This window comes from Sus scrofa, chromosome 6 (assembly GCF_054392235.1).
Source record: "Sus scrofa isolate SSC_HxYL_T2T_F1_AM1 chromosome 6, Sscrofa_HxYL_maternal_Yorkshire_Landrace_v2.0, whole genome shotgun sequence".
Lineage (NCBI taxonomy): Eukaryota > Metazoa > Chordata > Mammalia > Artiodactyla > Suidae > Sus > Sus scrofa.
This window is the reverse complement of record NC_139388.1, coordinates 83,880,065-83,893,696: the sequence shown is the minus strand read 5'-3', so window position 1 is coordinate 83,893,696 and position 13,632 is coordinate 83,880,065. Positions and strand designations below refer to the sequence as shown.

Sequence of the window (13,632 nt, the reverse complement as noted above, 5' to 3'; positions counted from 1 at the left end):
CAGCAGCAGCTCAGATAGTAGAACCCTCTGGAGACACACACCCCCTCGGCCCCTCCCCACCCCACCAAAGGGTGTGATTTTCTCTGGGCGTCAGAACCAGAACCATTTGCATTAAGCCCAGGACTACGCTGTCTTGAGGTCCTGTCTTTGTATGCCTGTGTCACTGTTAGACCATGAGCTCCCTGGGGGCAGGAGCGGCTCTTTTTCATGTCTGTAAAACTTCGTCCCCAAGCCAGCGCCTGGCAGCCAGTGGGTGCTCAATGGTGGGGCTTTTCATAAATGAACCTCTCAGGAGAAGCTTTCTAGGCAAGATGGCCTCAGAGAGGCCTTGAAGGCCGAGTGGGTTTGACAGCATCCTGTGCAGAAGGCCAGGGTGAGCTTTCTCTTTGTGGGTTTACTTGTTCAATGTTTGTGTCCTCACCCAGGAAAGGAAGCTCCCTGGGGACAGGGACATTGTCTTTTTTGTTCTCCAAAGCTTGCACAGAGCCTAGCACAGAGTAAGCAACCAGCACGTGCTTAGTGAGTGAGCGGATCAAGTTCCGCCAGTAAGTCTTCCTGGAGGAGGCGGGGTTTGCTGGAGCCTTTGAAGAAGCAAAGGAAGGCGTTTTGGGGTCCAGGAGGCATGAGTGTGAGATGAGGGAACGTGGCCAGAGCAGTGAGGTATTCCCCAGGGAGGGAGCAAGGTGGACAGAGGGAATGGGGGCATGGGGGACCACGGTGGGGTCTGGGCAGAGCTCTGAGATGAAGGCTTAGGCACAGGAGCCCTGGCCCATGGCAGATCCTTCGTGTCCTGGACAGCAGGAAGCAGTCACCTTTGCTGTGTGTGGACGGGCTCCTGCCCCTGCTTGTGCATATACAGCAGGTGGCATCCAGGCCAGGGCCCCAAGGACAAGAAGGGACAGAGGCTCCCAGTGTCCTGGGGTAAGGAATTGAGATGCTGCTTGTGGGGGATGGGACGGGACATGGCAAATGGCCTCTAAGTCCGTTCTGAATCTGATGAACTTGCCTGGCCCCTCGGAGGAAGAAGCGGAAACACAAGTCATAACGAATGAGGCCTTCAAAGTCTCCGTCCAAGTCCAGTCCTTATCACAAGAAAGGTCATTGGGATCTGAAAACCAAGACAGGTCTCTGTCCCGTGCACCAGGCAGGGGTGTTTGGGCCACGCGCTGGCCAGTAGAGGAAACAGACTGTCCTCCTGCCAGGTGGCCCTTGCTGCCAGTCCGGGGACACATCTGGGAGCCCGTCCAGCAGAAGGGGGGGAACACGATCTCCTCTCTTTACTTACAGTCAGTTCAGCTAAAGCAAGGGCCCCTCCACTTCACTCCGTCTGCTTATGGGCGGTCACATCCCCGCTGTGACCATGTTCCCCACCTGCGCTGACAGGCCCAAGTCCAAGTTCTTGTCACAGCTGAGAACACCGAGGTTCCCAGAGAGACTCCCCAACCGAGGGCTACCCAACATGCACATGGCGGCATGTTGCAAACTGCTGTCCCTTGTCCTTCCAGAAAACTCCACAGCCAGTGTGAGCGAGGCAGAAAGGAAGGCCCAGGTATACTACCGTGCGTGTATGAACGAAACCAGGATTGAGGAGCTCAAAGCCAAACCCCTGATGGAGCTGATTGAGAAGGTGAACCCCCTGGGGTGTCCCCCTGCCCTCATCTTCCCCTGCCCCTCCCCATCTCCCCCCGCCCCTCCCCCATCTCCCCCTGCCCCCATCTCCTCCTGCCTCTTCCCCCTGCCCTCTTTCTCCCCCTGTCCCCTGTCCCCCATCTCTTCCTGCCCCTGCCACCTGCCTGTCCCCCTGGCTTCCACCCCAGTTCTTAGCTACCACCGGGGCCTGGCCACCTCACACCTCCAGCCACCTCACTCAGCTGGATCATAGAGTCTGTCTGCTGACATGTGTCAGGCTGTCTGAGTGATTGTGTGTGTGTATTTGCAATGCACATGCACATATGCTCACATATCTCTGTGTAAGTGGGAAGGTTTGTGTGTATTTGCGAGATGTCTGCCTGGGCGTCTGTGAGTGGGACAGGGCCCATATTTACAGGGAAAACATTTTTCTGTGTTGCTACTTCCGTTTCCTCAGAGGGCATGTTTGTGTGTCAGAAAGGGTCTGTTCTGGAAGGACCAATAGCCTGGGACCAGAAGCAGAGCCCTCCCTGTGAGGAGGGCCACTGGCTCAGGGCCCCCCCAGCCCCCGGAGCAGATTGCATCCCCCTGAGCACCTTCCGACAGGATGGACTCCAGCAGGGGGCCGCCCCAGGCTGGCCAGGCTGCCAGAAGGAACGGTTTTCAGGGGGGCCTTCTACTCCCTCTAGGCCCAACCCGTGGGTCAGCTCAGGAGAGGCCTTGCGACAGGGTGTGGAGCGGTGGACCCTGGGGACTGGACAGTCCCTCCCCTCTGGCACAGGTCCCACGGGCCAGCACTTAGCCAACCAGAGACGACTGAGGAGATGACAGAAGTCCCAGCTCTGAGAGAAACTCAAGTAGACCTTAACTCATCAACCTTTGAAAAAATATGGACCCTTTCTTTTGCAGGCACAATTGAATTACTGCCTTAATAGGAATTACATTCAGGGAGTTCCCATTGTGGCTCAGCAGTTGAAAACCCAACTAGTATCCATGAGGATGCAGGTTCAATTCCCTGGCCTTGCTCAGTGGGTCAAGGCTCCTGTGTTGCCATGAGCTGTGGTGTAGGTCACAGACGTAGCTCAGACCTGGCGTTGCTGTGGCTGTGGTGCAGGCCAACAGCTACAGCTCAGATTAGACCCCTAGCCTGGGAACTTCCCTATGCCGCGGGCACGGCCATAAAACAATAAATAAATAATTTTTTTCAAAGGCATTTCATTCACATAGTTGAGTATTTAAAAGTGAACGGAGTAGGAATTCCTGTTGTGGCTCAGCAGTAACAAACCCAGCTAGTATCTATGTGGACACAGGTTCGATCTGGCCTCAGTCGGTGGGTTAAAGATCTGGCATTGCCACGAGCAGTGGTGTAGGTCACTGACGCAGCTCAGATCTGGTGTTGCTGTGGCTGTGGTGTAGGCCGGCAGCTGCAGCTCCAATTTGACCCCTAGCCTGGGAACCTCCATATGCCGCAGGTGCAGCCCTAAAAAGACCAAAAAAAGTGACCAGAGTACAGGGAATGTCTCCTTCCCATCCCCATTCCCGTCCCCAGCCACCTAGGGAGCAGCCATCCTGTGTGTTCATGGCCCGCACATCCAGGCTATGTCTTTGCTTCACCGGGGTCTCCAGCTCGCTGGTCAGAAACCCCTAAGGAAGACAGACGGTCCCTTTCATTTGCCCCTGAGGCTCAGAGAGGTCAGAGGACTACCAGGGGTCACAGAGCAAGTCAGCCGCAGCATCAGAATCCCCACCCGGGTCTCCCACTGCCTCATTCATCCCCTCTCCATTCCCTCTCTCTCTCCCCGCAGCTCGGGGGCTGGAACATCACAGGGCCCTGGGACAAGGACAACTTCCAGGACACCCTACAGGTGGTCACGTCCCACTACCGCACCTCGCCCTTCTTCTCCGTCTACGTCAGCGCCGACTCCAAGAACTCCAACAGCAACGTGATCCAAGTAAGGGGCCCGGAGGCTGGGATGAGGATGGGCTCCACCTCGGGGCCTGTTTTGCGTTCGGCAAGCAACAGGGTCGGGGCAGACCTGCCCTGGGCGGCGGGCGTTTAGTTTCTGAACCTCCATTATTTCTGGAGGCGCCCAGCGATGAGATTTTTGCAGGAAGAAGTTGTGAAAGGGGAGGCTTGCCTTCTCTGGGCACATGGGGGTCACTGCAGCACAGTGAATCTTTAGGGGTGCTGATGAGTCACTGTGGGCCCCAGGAGGGATGTCAACTCCCAGACACAGCTGGGATCACCTCCTGACCTCCCCACCTTGGTCTCCGGCCTTGGCATTTGAGCCTATCTCTTCCTGCCAGAGCCTGCCCCAGGCCGACTGCAGCACGCCTGGGGAGCCCCAGCCTTGGTGTGCCCACCCTCAGATGCAGAAGCGAGAAACCCAGGCTGGGGGTCCTGAAGGCCGAGTTCCCATCCACCTCTGCCACTCGCTCACTGTGTGACCCTGGGCAAGTGCCTCAACCTCTCTGAGTGGCCATTTCCATATCAACCAAATGAACTCTAATAACATGTGTTCTGGGTGTGTCAAGGTGTGGCCCTCTGACAGTAGCTCTCAGGCATGGACCCTCACTGCCGGCCCAGCACTCAGCCGGCTCCTCCCTGACACTCTTTCCTGCAGTCATCAGTCCGGTGCTGAGGGTTAGACAGTTCCCTTATTTCCCAGATAAAGAACCCGAGGGGTGTTCCCATTGAGGCTCAGTGGTTAACAAACCCGACTAGGATCCATGAGGATGCAGATTCTAGCCCCGCTCATTGGGTTAAGGATCCGGCATTGCCATGAGCTGTGGTGTAGTTTGCAGATGTGGCTTGGATCCCAAGTTGCTGTGGCTGTGGCATAGCCCGGCGGCTGTAGCTCCAATTGGACCCCTAGCCTGGGAACTTCCATATGCTACAGCTACAGGTGTGGCCCTAAAAAAAAGAAAAACTCAAGGATCAGAAAGGTTCAGTAGCTTGACCAAGGTGACCCAGCTGTGAGTGGCTCTGAACCGCTCACCATCTTGGGACGTGTTTAATGAAGTACAGGTGCTCTGCCGAGCCTACGAGGAGTTTAAAGACAAGGGTGGCTCTGTCTGGCCCTTTGGAAGGGCCCCGAATCCCTGTGGCTGACCACGTGGGTGGGAAGGAATGCAGTCCCTCGCTGGGGGCACGGCCCAGGAGTGGCCTCAGCTTCCAGCTTGTGCTCCTCCTGCTGGGGTCCAAGCTGGTCCTCTGTTGCCATGTACCTGCCATCCCCGGGGTGGGCGGAGGCCATGCAGTGTGGGTGCACAGGTGCAACACGAGATCCCCTCCCTTCTGCCCTTCTCTCCAGGTGGACCAGTCTGGCCTGGGCTTACCCTCGAGGGACTATTACCTGAACAAGACCGAAAATGAGAAGGTGGGTGTGTCTCTTCAGAGAGAGGGGCTCCCACCCAGCCCACCTGTCTCCATGGTTTGTCCCCTTCGGTGTCCCCTCAGTGTCCACACCTATGCAAGTCTTTAAAACTAGAGGAGCATAGAGGTGTCACTTTCCTGGCAGTCCCTGCAGGGGTGTCATTTGGCCCCGTTGCAGAGTGAGGCGGTGATAAGGGGAGCCGCCTGATATACACGTCACCTCTGGCCTTCGCCAAAACCCAGCAGATACCGAACGGCTCTGAACTTCATTTGTGTCATCTATCACATCGGTATTGTTTTTACCTGGCCTGTTACCAAGGAAGGAATAGGCGTAGAGATACTCTGTCACCTGCTCAAGGGGCACACAGCCGGTGGCCAGAGGTGAGGCTGAGATTCTCATCCAGATCCGATCTGCTAACTCCGAAGCCCACACCGTTCTCTCCCCCGACTGCCTCTCATGATGTCCCAGGGAGACCTGGCCTGAGGTCTGTCATCTGTCCATTCACGATTCCACCCACTTGTACTGAGCATCCACCCACTTGTATTGAGCCAGTGGCTACTAAGAGCCTGGGGCGGGGGAGATAGTGGTGAATGAGACCCTGGTCCTGCCCCACGGGGCTTCGGGCCTAGGAGGGGAGGCAGATGGTAAATCACCAACCACCAGATTAGAGACATGATGACAAATTGTGATAAGGGGAGGGTGAGCTGAGAAAGCAACCTGGGGACCTCGGTCAGATCTGGGGGCCCAGCAGAGCAGGGTGCTTCAGAAGAAGTGTCTTCCAAGAACTGAGAGATGGCGCCATCGCTGGCTTTCCCGTGACTTGGGTCCAGCGTGGGGCCCTGTGTGGGCTTTATCCTGAGTGCATGGGAGCCAGTGCAGAGGTGCACTGCCAAAATCATTCTTTTTTTTATTATTGAAGTATAGCTGATTTACAATGTTGTGTCAATTTCTGCTGTACAGCAAAGTGACCCAGACATACATATATATACATTCTTTTGTTTATATTATCTTCCATCATGTTCTATCCCAAGAGATTGGATATAGTTCCCTGTGCTACACTGCAGGACCTCATGGCTTATCCATTCTAAATGGAATAGTTTTCATCTACTAACCCCAAACTCCCAGTCCATCCCGCTCCCTCCCCCGTCCCCAAAATCATTCTTGCAGCTGGTTTCCAGCGGGTTTCCTGAGTAAAACACCCAGCCCCCTCGCTCCCTGCCTGCCCTGCCCACCTTGTCCAGAGGGCAGAGGGCAGCAGGTGCTGATGGATGGGGGTGCTGGATCCCCCAGGTGCTGACGGGATACCTGAACTACATGGTCCAGCTGGGGAAGCTACTGGGCGGCGGGGACGAGGACACCATCCGACCCCAGATGCAGCAGATCCTGGACTTTGAGACGGCGCTAGCTAACATTACCATCCCCCAGGAGAAGCGCCGGGACGAGGAGCTCATCTACCACAAAGTGACGGCAGCCGAGCTGCAGGTAACCGAACTCTGGCTGACGCGGGGGCCGGGGCAGCCGCAGAAGCCAGGACGTAGGGCACTGGGCTGGGGTGTTTAACCCACTTCACCAGCCCCTCAGAACAACCCCATGAAGGAGGGGTGGTTGTTATTCCCGATTCACAGATGGAACTGAGGCTCCGAGAGGTAGAGATGCCTGCTGAAGGCCACACAGCCAGTGGCTCCAAAGCTGGTCTCTTGCCCTGTGCCAGGCTGCTTTCCTTTTTTTTTTTTTTTTTTCTTTTTATTATAGTTGCTTTTCTGAAACGGCCATTACCTGGGGAGACTCCGTGGTCATGATAATAATAATAATGGCTCAGATTGTGCCTTTCTTTCTTTCTCATTTGGATTGGGCATTTCTAATCTCTTGAGCTTAAGTGCATCAATGTACAGCAAAGAAATGTGAGGGGACGGTTCTGATGTCACCTCCTTTTTCCAGGCCGAGAGGTTAGGTGATGTGCTCAAGGCTGCCAGGCTCCTAAGTGGCAAGGAGCTGGGCGCTGGACTCATTGAAGCTGTGCTCTTGACCAACACCCCCGGCCACCTCCTGAAGCTAGCTGTACTGGGGTTGAGGTCAGAACTGCGATGCTCTCTGTAGGGGGCGTACCCCATCTGAGAAGCCCTGGCCCCTCTGTGGATCAGCCCATACCAAAGGCTGCCCCCTAGTGGCTGCTTGAGACTTGCAGGTAGTGAGTGATTGCCTGCAGGGTCCTTCTTTCTAGTCCATGGCATGTTAGTGTCCAGCCTTCCCCCACACCCTGGGGCCACAGAAGAATCAGCAGAGTGGCTTTTGTCAATCTTCCTGTTTCCTGCCATTGCCCAAGAACACTTGGTTAGGCCCTGCTCCCCTCCTGGGAAGGAGGTCCAGGCCACTTGTGTTGAGGCTGCACAAAAATGTCCCCCTTCTTTTCCTCTGCCCAGCCAAGTCCTGCCAGTCTGTTAGAGTTTGGCTCATTTCTTCTCCTTTCAGGAAAAATACCTTGGCCTCTACCCCTTTTTCTCTCTCCATCCCTCCCTGCCTCTGACAAGTGTCTGGGGGAGCCTTGCTCATGATATGCTTCCAGGAGAGTGAGGGACACCCCCAAGAAAACAACCTCAATCTCATCACCAAGTGCTCTGGGTCAAAGAAACAGGGCACTCGGGCCAGGGGCAAGGCCAAGACAGGGAGGGTGAGTCTAACTGCTGGGTGAGCAGGAGCCAGGCTGATCGGGCATCCCAGCCGGAGGTGCAGCCCACACAAAGGCTGGGGATGAGAGCAGCAGAGCCTGGCCTCCTCCTGGGTGCCAGCTGCCTTTTAGGTCCCCGGAGAAGCTGGCATCAGGGGAGCGGTGCAGAGTGGGTTATTATGGAGATCACAGCCTGTGCTGGGCACCATCTGGCACTATTTTTCCGCTCTGAGGCCAGGTGGTCGAGCAAGATGCCGCATGATGTGGTTTGCTCCAACTGCCCACTCTCAACCCAAAGGGGCTCCAGCAGTCCCTCTCCCCCCTTCAATGGCCCTGATGCTAACTGACAGCCCAAGAGGGGCCAGGAAAGCATAATAGCCCTGGGCACATCTGCCCCAGCATGGCTCCCGGGCTCTGCCCGCAGATGTCCTCTCCCCATGGCTTTTGCTCTCTTCTTCCAAGCAAGAAGGGAAAGGCTTACCCTCCCTCTCAGCTGCCAGGATGGGGAGGATTTCAGCAGGGGCAGCAGCCTAGAGTGGTGTGAGTCCTGCGCTTGGAGTCAGAAGACTGCTCCAGCCCCACCACGAGCCTTGGGCAAGTCACATAAACGCCTTTTTGAACCCTGGTTTCCTTCCTTGTAAAATGGGCTTTGCTCGCTCATTTGCACCTGCTCCATTCCAGAATGCGGAGACAAACGGGGGGGCAGCTCCTGCCCTCTTAAACGGTGGTGGTTCTTCCCTTTAAGTCACAGAATTCCTTCAGAACAGGTTGAAAACTGCCTCCCAGAAGAAATGGACTAAGTATATATTTAAAAAAAAAATCTAGGAGTTCCCATTGTGGCTCAGTGGTAACGAACCCAACCAGAATCCATGAGGACGCAGGTTTGATCCCTGGCCTCGCTCAGTGGGTTAAGGATCCGGTGTTGCCATGAGCTGTGGCGTAGGCCGGCAGCTATAGCTCCAATTCGACCCCTATCTTGGAACCTCCATATGTCGAGGGTGCGGCCCTAAAACGACAAAAAAAAAAAAAAAAAAAAGTTGGTTGGGAATGAGCCCCATCCTCTGCTCTAAATTCTCTGGCTGAGATAAAGCCTGCTAGCATCCTTTTCCCTCTCCCACTTGGCAAGCCTACTTGACTGGGTGGTTGGTGACCAGCAGTACCCTTTGGCTGTGGGTGTGGAAAATAGAGCTCATCTGTGTGCCCCAGAGGCTTTGAGTCATAAGTGGAATGGCCTGGTTGGTTAAAACAGCTGTTTCCATGGAGATGGACACAGGCACCGGGCTTTAAGTGTTGCCTAAAGCAGTAAAGATTGAAAATGTGAAAATCCGGGTATTCAACACACACCTTATTTTAGAGCTGTGGGAATTGACCTGCACAAAACACCTGTTCTCCCCAAAGGAATAAGTTTGTGTTAAGTACATTGCCTATATCTGTACCCGATCAGAAAGTTCCAGGCGCCTGTAGTTTATGAAACTCTTGTTAATTACATAAACAGCAGCATTTTGTAAACAGGCTGATTTTCCCTGGGGTCTCTGCCAACAGGTCAAGGGGCTATAAGTGTTGAGCCCTATTTGACCATCTCACCCGGACACCTGCAAGTTCTATGACCGCAGAAATTTGCAGGGGAGCCCCAGAGGGTACCTGCTTAAGGAGCTCCTGCCAGGAAGAGAGGGCAGAATGGACAAGTCGCGGAAAAAAGGAACTCGCTTTATTGAGTAAACAGTCCTGAGAGGCACAGAGCTGCCAGCCTTGGCAGGATTGTTGTCGCCACTCTGGAGAAGGGCTGCGAAGTGACTGGAGGTCTCAGAGCTGGTTCATGGTAGGGACCCCAATCTAGGTCTTACTCCAAGACAGGGCTTTTCCCAGTTCATGTTGCTGCCCAGATGGCAGGGATGTGCTGGGGCCCCTGGGCACAGCCCCTGCAACCCTGTGGGTAGCTTGCAGTAGGTCACAGGGGGAATACACATCATCAGGCCATCACTGAGAGCTGGGCGTTAAAGGTTTACGAGCGCCCCACTGCCTGCAGGACCTGCCCTCCTCTGTCTTTTGAGTCCTTGTTCCCCAGCAACTGAGCTGCCCTTTAGAACCAGAGAGACTGTCAAATGGAAGGTTTTTATGGCTGCCTCTGTCACTGGGCGCGCTATTAATATTTGCCAGCAGGTTGTGGATTCATCAGTGTAACAGATTGGTTTTACCTCCTTAATTGACCTTCCCAAGTAGATACCATTTCTAGAGTATCTCTTGCCTCTTTAGCTTGCATTTTGCCCTTTTTCAAGGGTACAAAGAACAGAATTTGGAATCAGGCCTGGAACCATTCTTGGGAGACTGTGAGCAATGATTATAATCGCTGAGCAATGATGAGCATCGCTAACATCCATTGCCTGCCTACTAAATGCCAGATACCATTGACCTCACAGGCATTTTTGCCATAACACAGTATATGTAGTCCTGAAAAACCTTGCATCCTGTAATACAGAACAAAAATATATATATAACTAAAAATAACAGGACATATGAGAAAAATAGGACTAGAACAGACCATTCAAAAGTTGTCCAAGTTCGCTTGAGGACATTATGCAAATCCAAATAAGCCAGTCACACAAGGACAGATATTGGTTGGTTCCATTTCTGTGAGGTAGCTAGATATTCACAGACAAAAAATAGCATGGTGGTTGTCTATTGTCTGGGGCTGAGGGAGAGGGTGGGGGAGCTATTGCTTAATAGATTCAGTTTTGTGAGATGCAATCTGTGTGTGGATGGTGGTTCTGGCTGCACAGTGGGACTGTACGTGATGCCACTGGATGGGACACTTAATCATGGCTAAGACGGAAATTTTATGTTATGCGTATTGTACCCCAATTTTTTGAAAAAAGGTTGTGTAACTCTGTAATCGAAACACTTCTAAGGCAGTAATTAGAAGTCATTGAGAGAGAGCTCAGCGTGGCTGGAGGCTGCCTGGTGGGAAATGGAACTCCTGGCATGGACACGGAGACCCTGCAGAGGACAGGCGCTCTGAGCTCTGCTCCGTGGGACCGCGTTAGTGGGCCAAGGGCAAGTGCAGCCTGCTGGGAGCTGAGAGTTGTGCAGAGCGGCGTGTGCCTCTGTGGGGAGGGAGCCCCAGGTACAGGTGCTCATTTTAAATTATCTTAAAATAGAGCTGACCGGCTTTCTATAGGTGCACCCCACCTTGCAACCCTGAAGGTGACCATCCCACACTTGCTCTTCCAGGGCCCAGGCCTGAGCAAACTCCCCTGTGGACCAAAGCACTTCACACTCTCCACTGCGGTCATTCTTGTCGTGACCGGTCATATAGACACTAACTGATGCTACGGAAGCCTATGTTGAGCAGAACAGACAGGATTAACTCATTGAATCCACCCTGTATTGGCTGGGTTCAACGATGGTGATGAGCCTCGCTTTTCAGATCCCACGGCACAGAGGGCTTCATCAACTTCCTCAAGGTCACACAGCTAGGAAGCATATGAACCCAGGCAGTTTGGCCCCAGATTCTACACACATCCCTTACAGACCCCTCTGAGGCTGAGTTTCTTCTCAATAACGTGGAGATAACCGTGCCTACTGCCTAGGCTTGTTGTGAGGTCCACCTGAGAGAAGCAGGTGAGTCACTTGCTTCACGGTGGCGCCTGAGGCTGGACCAACAGTAGCTGCTGCTATCACCACGTCTCCTTTTATTCCAAGTTACAGTTTGGTGTTTGGCGCCTTACAGTTCCACAGAGAGCATCTCTGAGACGTCAGCCAGCTGTGTCTGACATCTGCCCTGGGCATGGTCAGCCGGCCCCCAGCTCTTTGCTGTGTTGGGGGTCGGGGGGCAGGGGGGAGGCACAATGACACCTTCTTCAGAAGAAAGCCCTGGGGACCTGGGCTCTGAAGGGAAGCAGCCCAGTCAGACCACGCTGTCCTTCTCCCTTCCAGACCTTGGCACCTGCCATCAACTGGCTGCCCTTCCTCAATGCCATCTTCTACCCCGTGGAGATCAATGAATCCGAACCTATTGTCGTCTATGACAAAGAGTACCTGGGACAGGTCTCCACCCTCATCAACAACACGGACAAATGGTAAGGGCACCCGGGGGCCTGGACAGGGTCACACAGGGCCCCTTCTCCTCAGCTAGGATGGGGACACCCTGACTCAGAAAATCTGCCTTGGGCTGGCTTTTACGAGAGGCAGCAGGGCCCCCGGCTCCTCCACCCGCCAACTTTAGCCTTGAGCATGTTTCTTTCTCTTGGGGGGGTTCATTTTCCTCATCCGTAAAATGAGGGTACAAATAATACCCACCAGGTGGGGTGGTTGTGAGCATGGAGCAAAAGTATCCATGTGACGTGTTTTTTTAATTTATTTTTTTTGTTAAAGTATAGTTGTCTTGCAATGTTTTCCCAATTCCTGCTGTACAGCAAAGTGACCCAGTCATATTTATTCTTCTTCTTTTTTTTTTTTCTTTTTTTTTAAGGGACACACCCACAGTATATGGAGATTCCCAAGCTAGGGGTGGAATCGTACCTGTAGCTGCCGGCCGGTGCCACAGCCACAGCAATGCCAGATCCTTAACCCACTGAGCGGGGCCATGGATCAAACCCACATCCTCACGGATACTAGTCGGGTCTGTTACCACTGAGCCACAAGAGGAACTCCTATATAGTCTTTTTCTTACATTATCTTCCGTCATGGTCTATCCCAAGAGACTGGATATAGCTCCCTGCGCTATGCAGCAGGACCTCATTGCTTATCCACTCTAAATGGAATAATTCGTGTCTACTAACCCCAGTCTCCCAGTTCATCGCACTCCCTCCCTCCTCCCCCTCAGCAACCACAAGCCTGTTCTTGTCTGTGGGTCTGTTTCTGTTTTTTAGATAAGTTCATTTGTGCCATATTTTAGATTCCACATATAAGTGATATCATATGGTATTTGTCTTGTTCTGACTTACTTCACTTAGTATGAGAATCTCTAGTTGCACCATATGAAGTATTTTAACAGTGCCTGACACTGAATGGGACTCAGTGAATGTTAATATTTTTAGTTAATATTTATGATTTTTTTAATTCTAAAGATTTATTATAGAAAATTTTTTCAGAGCCACACCCACCGCATATGGAGGTTCCCAGGCTAGGGGTCCAATCGGAGCTGTTGCTGGCAGCCTACACCACAGCCGAAACAATGCCAGATCCAAGCCGCATCTGTGATCTACACCACAGCTCACGGCAACGCCGGATCCTTAACCCACCGATCAAGGCCAGGGATCGAACCTGAAACCTCATGGTTCCTAGTTGAATTGGTTTCCACTACGTTGCCACAACGGGAACTCCTAGAAAATTTTTTAAGTTACAGGAAAAAAATTAAAATTACCCAAAACACTCATGTTGATCTGAAGGGATACGTGTGTGTATGTTTGTGGAGAGAAGCATGTATGTGAGAGAGACGGATTTTCTAATACATGGTTCCTTTTTTCCCCATTGTTGTGACCACATGAGTCTGCTTTTCCCTTGACCTTCCCTTGATCATGGGGAAGATGATCATAAGCATCTTCCCCATGTCATCCCAGACCCTCTGCAGGTCTCAGTTTTCATGGCTACATAGTATTCCATCAAGTATATATATGATCATTTACGCACCATTTTCCGGTTATCAAACATTTATGTTGGTTCCAGTTTGAGGCTGGATGTTCACTGTAGTGAATATTCTATCTCTGTGTGCAAAGGTGACAACCATTAGAGGTGGTCTGAGCCCCAGGGGTGGGGTAGTGAAAGTCCTCATTCATGGAGGCCTTGGCCTGGCTGGCCAGAGCTTCCTTTCCTGCCCTTCTGACTCTTAGGCCCCCTTTCCCATCTCTGGCCTTCCCGCCAGGACATCTCCAAGCTTTGGAAATGGCTACTCCTTCTCTGCTCCAGGTCACTGGCACACACCATCCAGGGTGCGGTTTCACAAGCGCCCCCTTGAGGTCAGTG

General features: G+C 53.0%; 1 protein-coding gene across 10 annotated transcripts in view; it reads left to right on the top strand.

Annotated features, from left to right (window-relative positions):
- The window catches only part of ECE1 (endothelin converting enzyme 1), a 122,232-nt gene that overhangs the window by 90,819 nt on the left and 17,781 nt on the right, over positions 1-13,632 (top strand). For all 10 annotated transcript variants that reach the window (XR_014807198.1, XR_014807197.1, XR_014807200.1 and 7 more), the window contains 5 exons: positions 1,506-1,627; positions 3,435-3,581; positions 4,944-5,009; positions 6,297-6,488; positions 11,605-11,747. Coding sequence is in view for 5 of the 10 variants with exons in the window: in XM_084963223.1 (XP_084819349.1) it covers positions 1,506-1,627; positions 3,435-3,581; positions 4,944-5,009; positions 6,297-6,488; positions 11,605-11,747 (670 nt within the window). In the remaining 5 variants the exon portion in view is untranslated. The remainder of the gene's footprint in view (positions 1-1,505; positions 1,628-3,434; positions 3,582-4,943; positions 5,010-6,296; positions 6,489-11,604; positions 11,748-13,632) is intronic.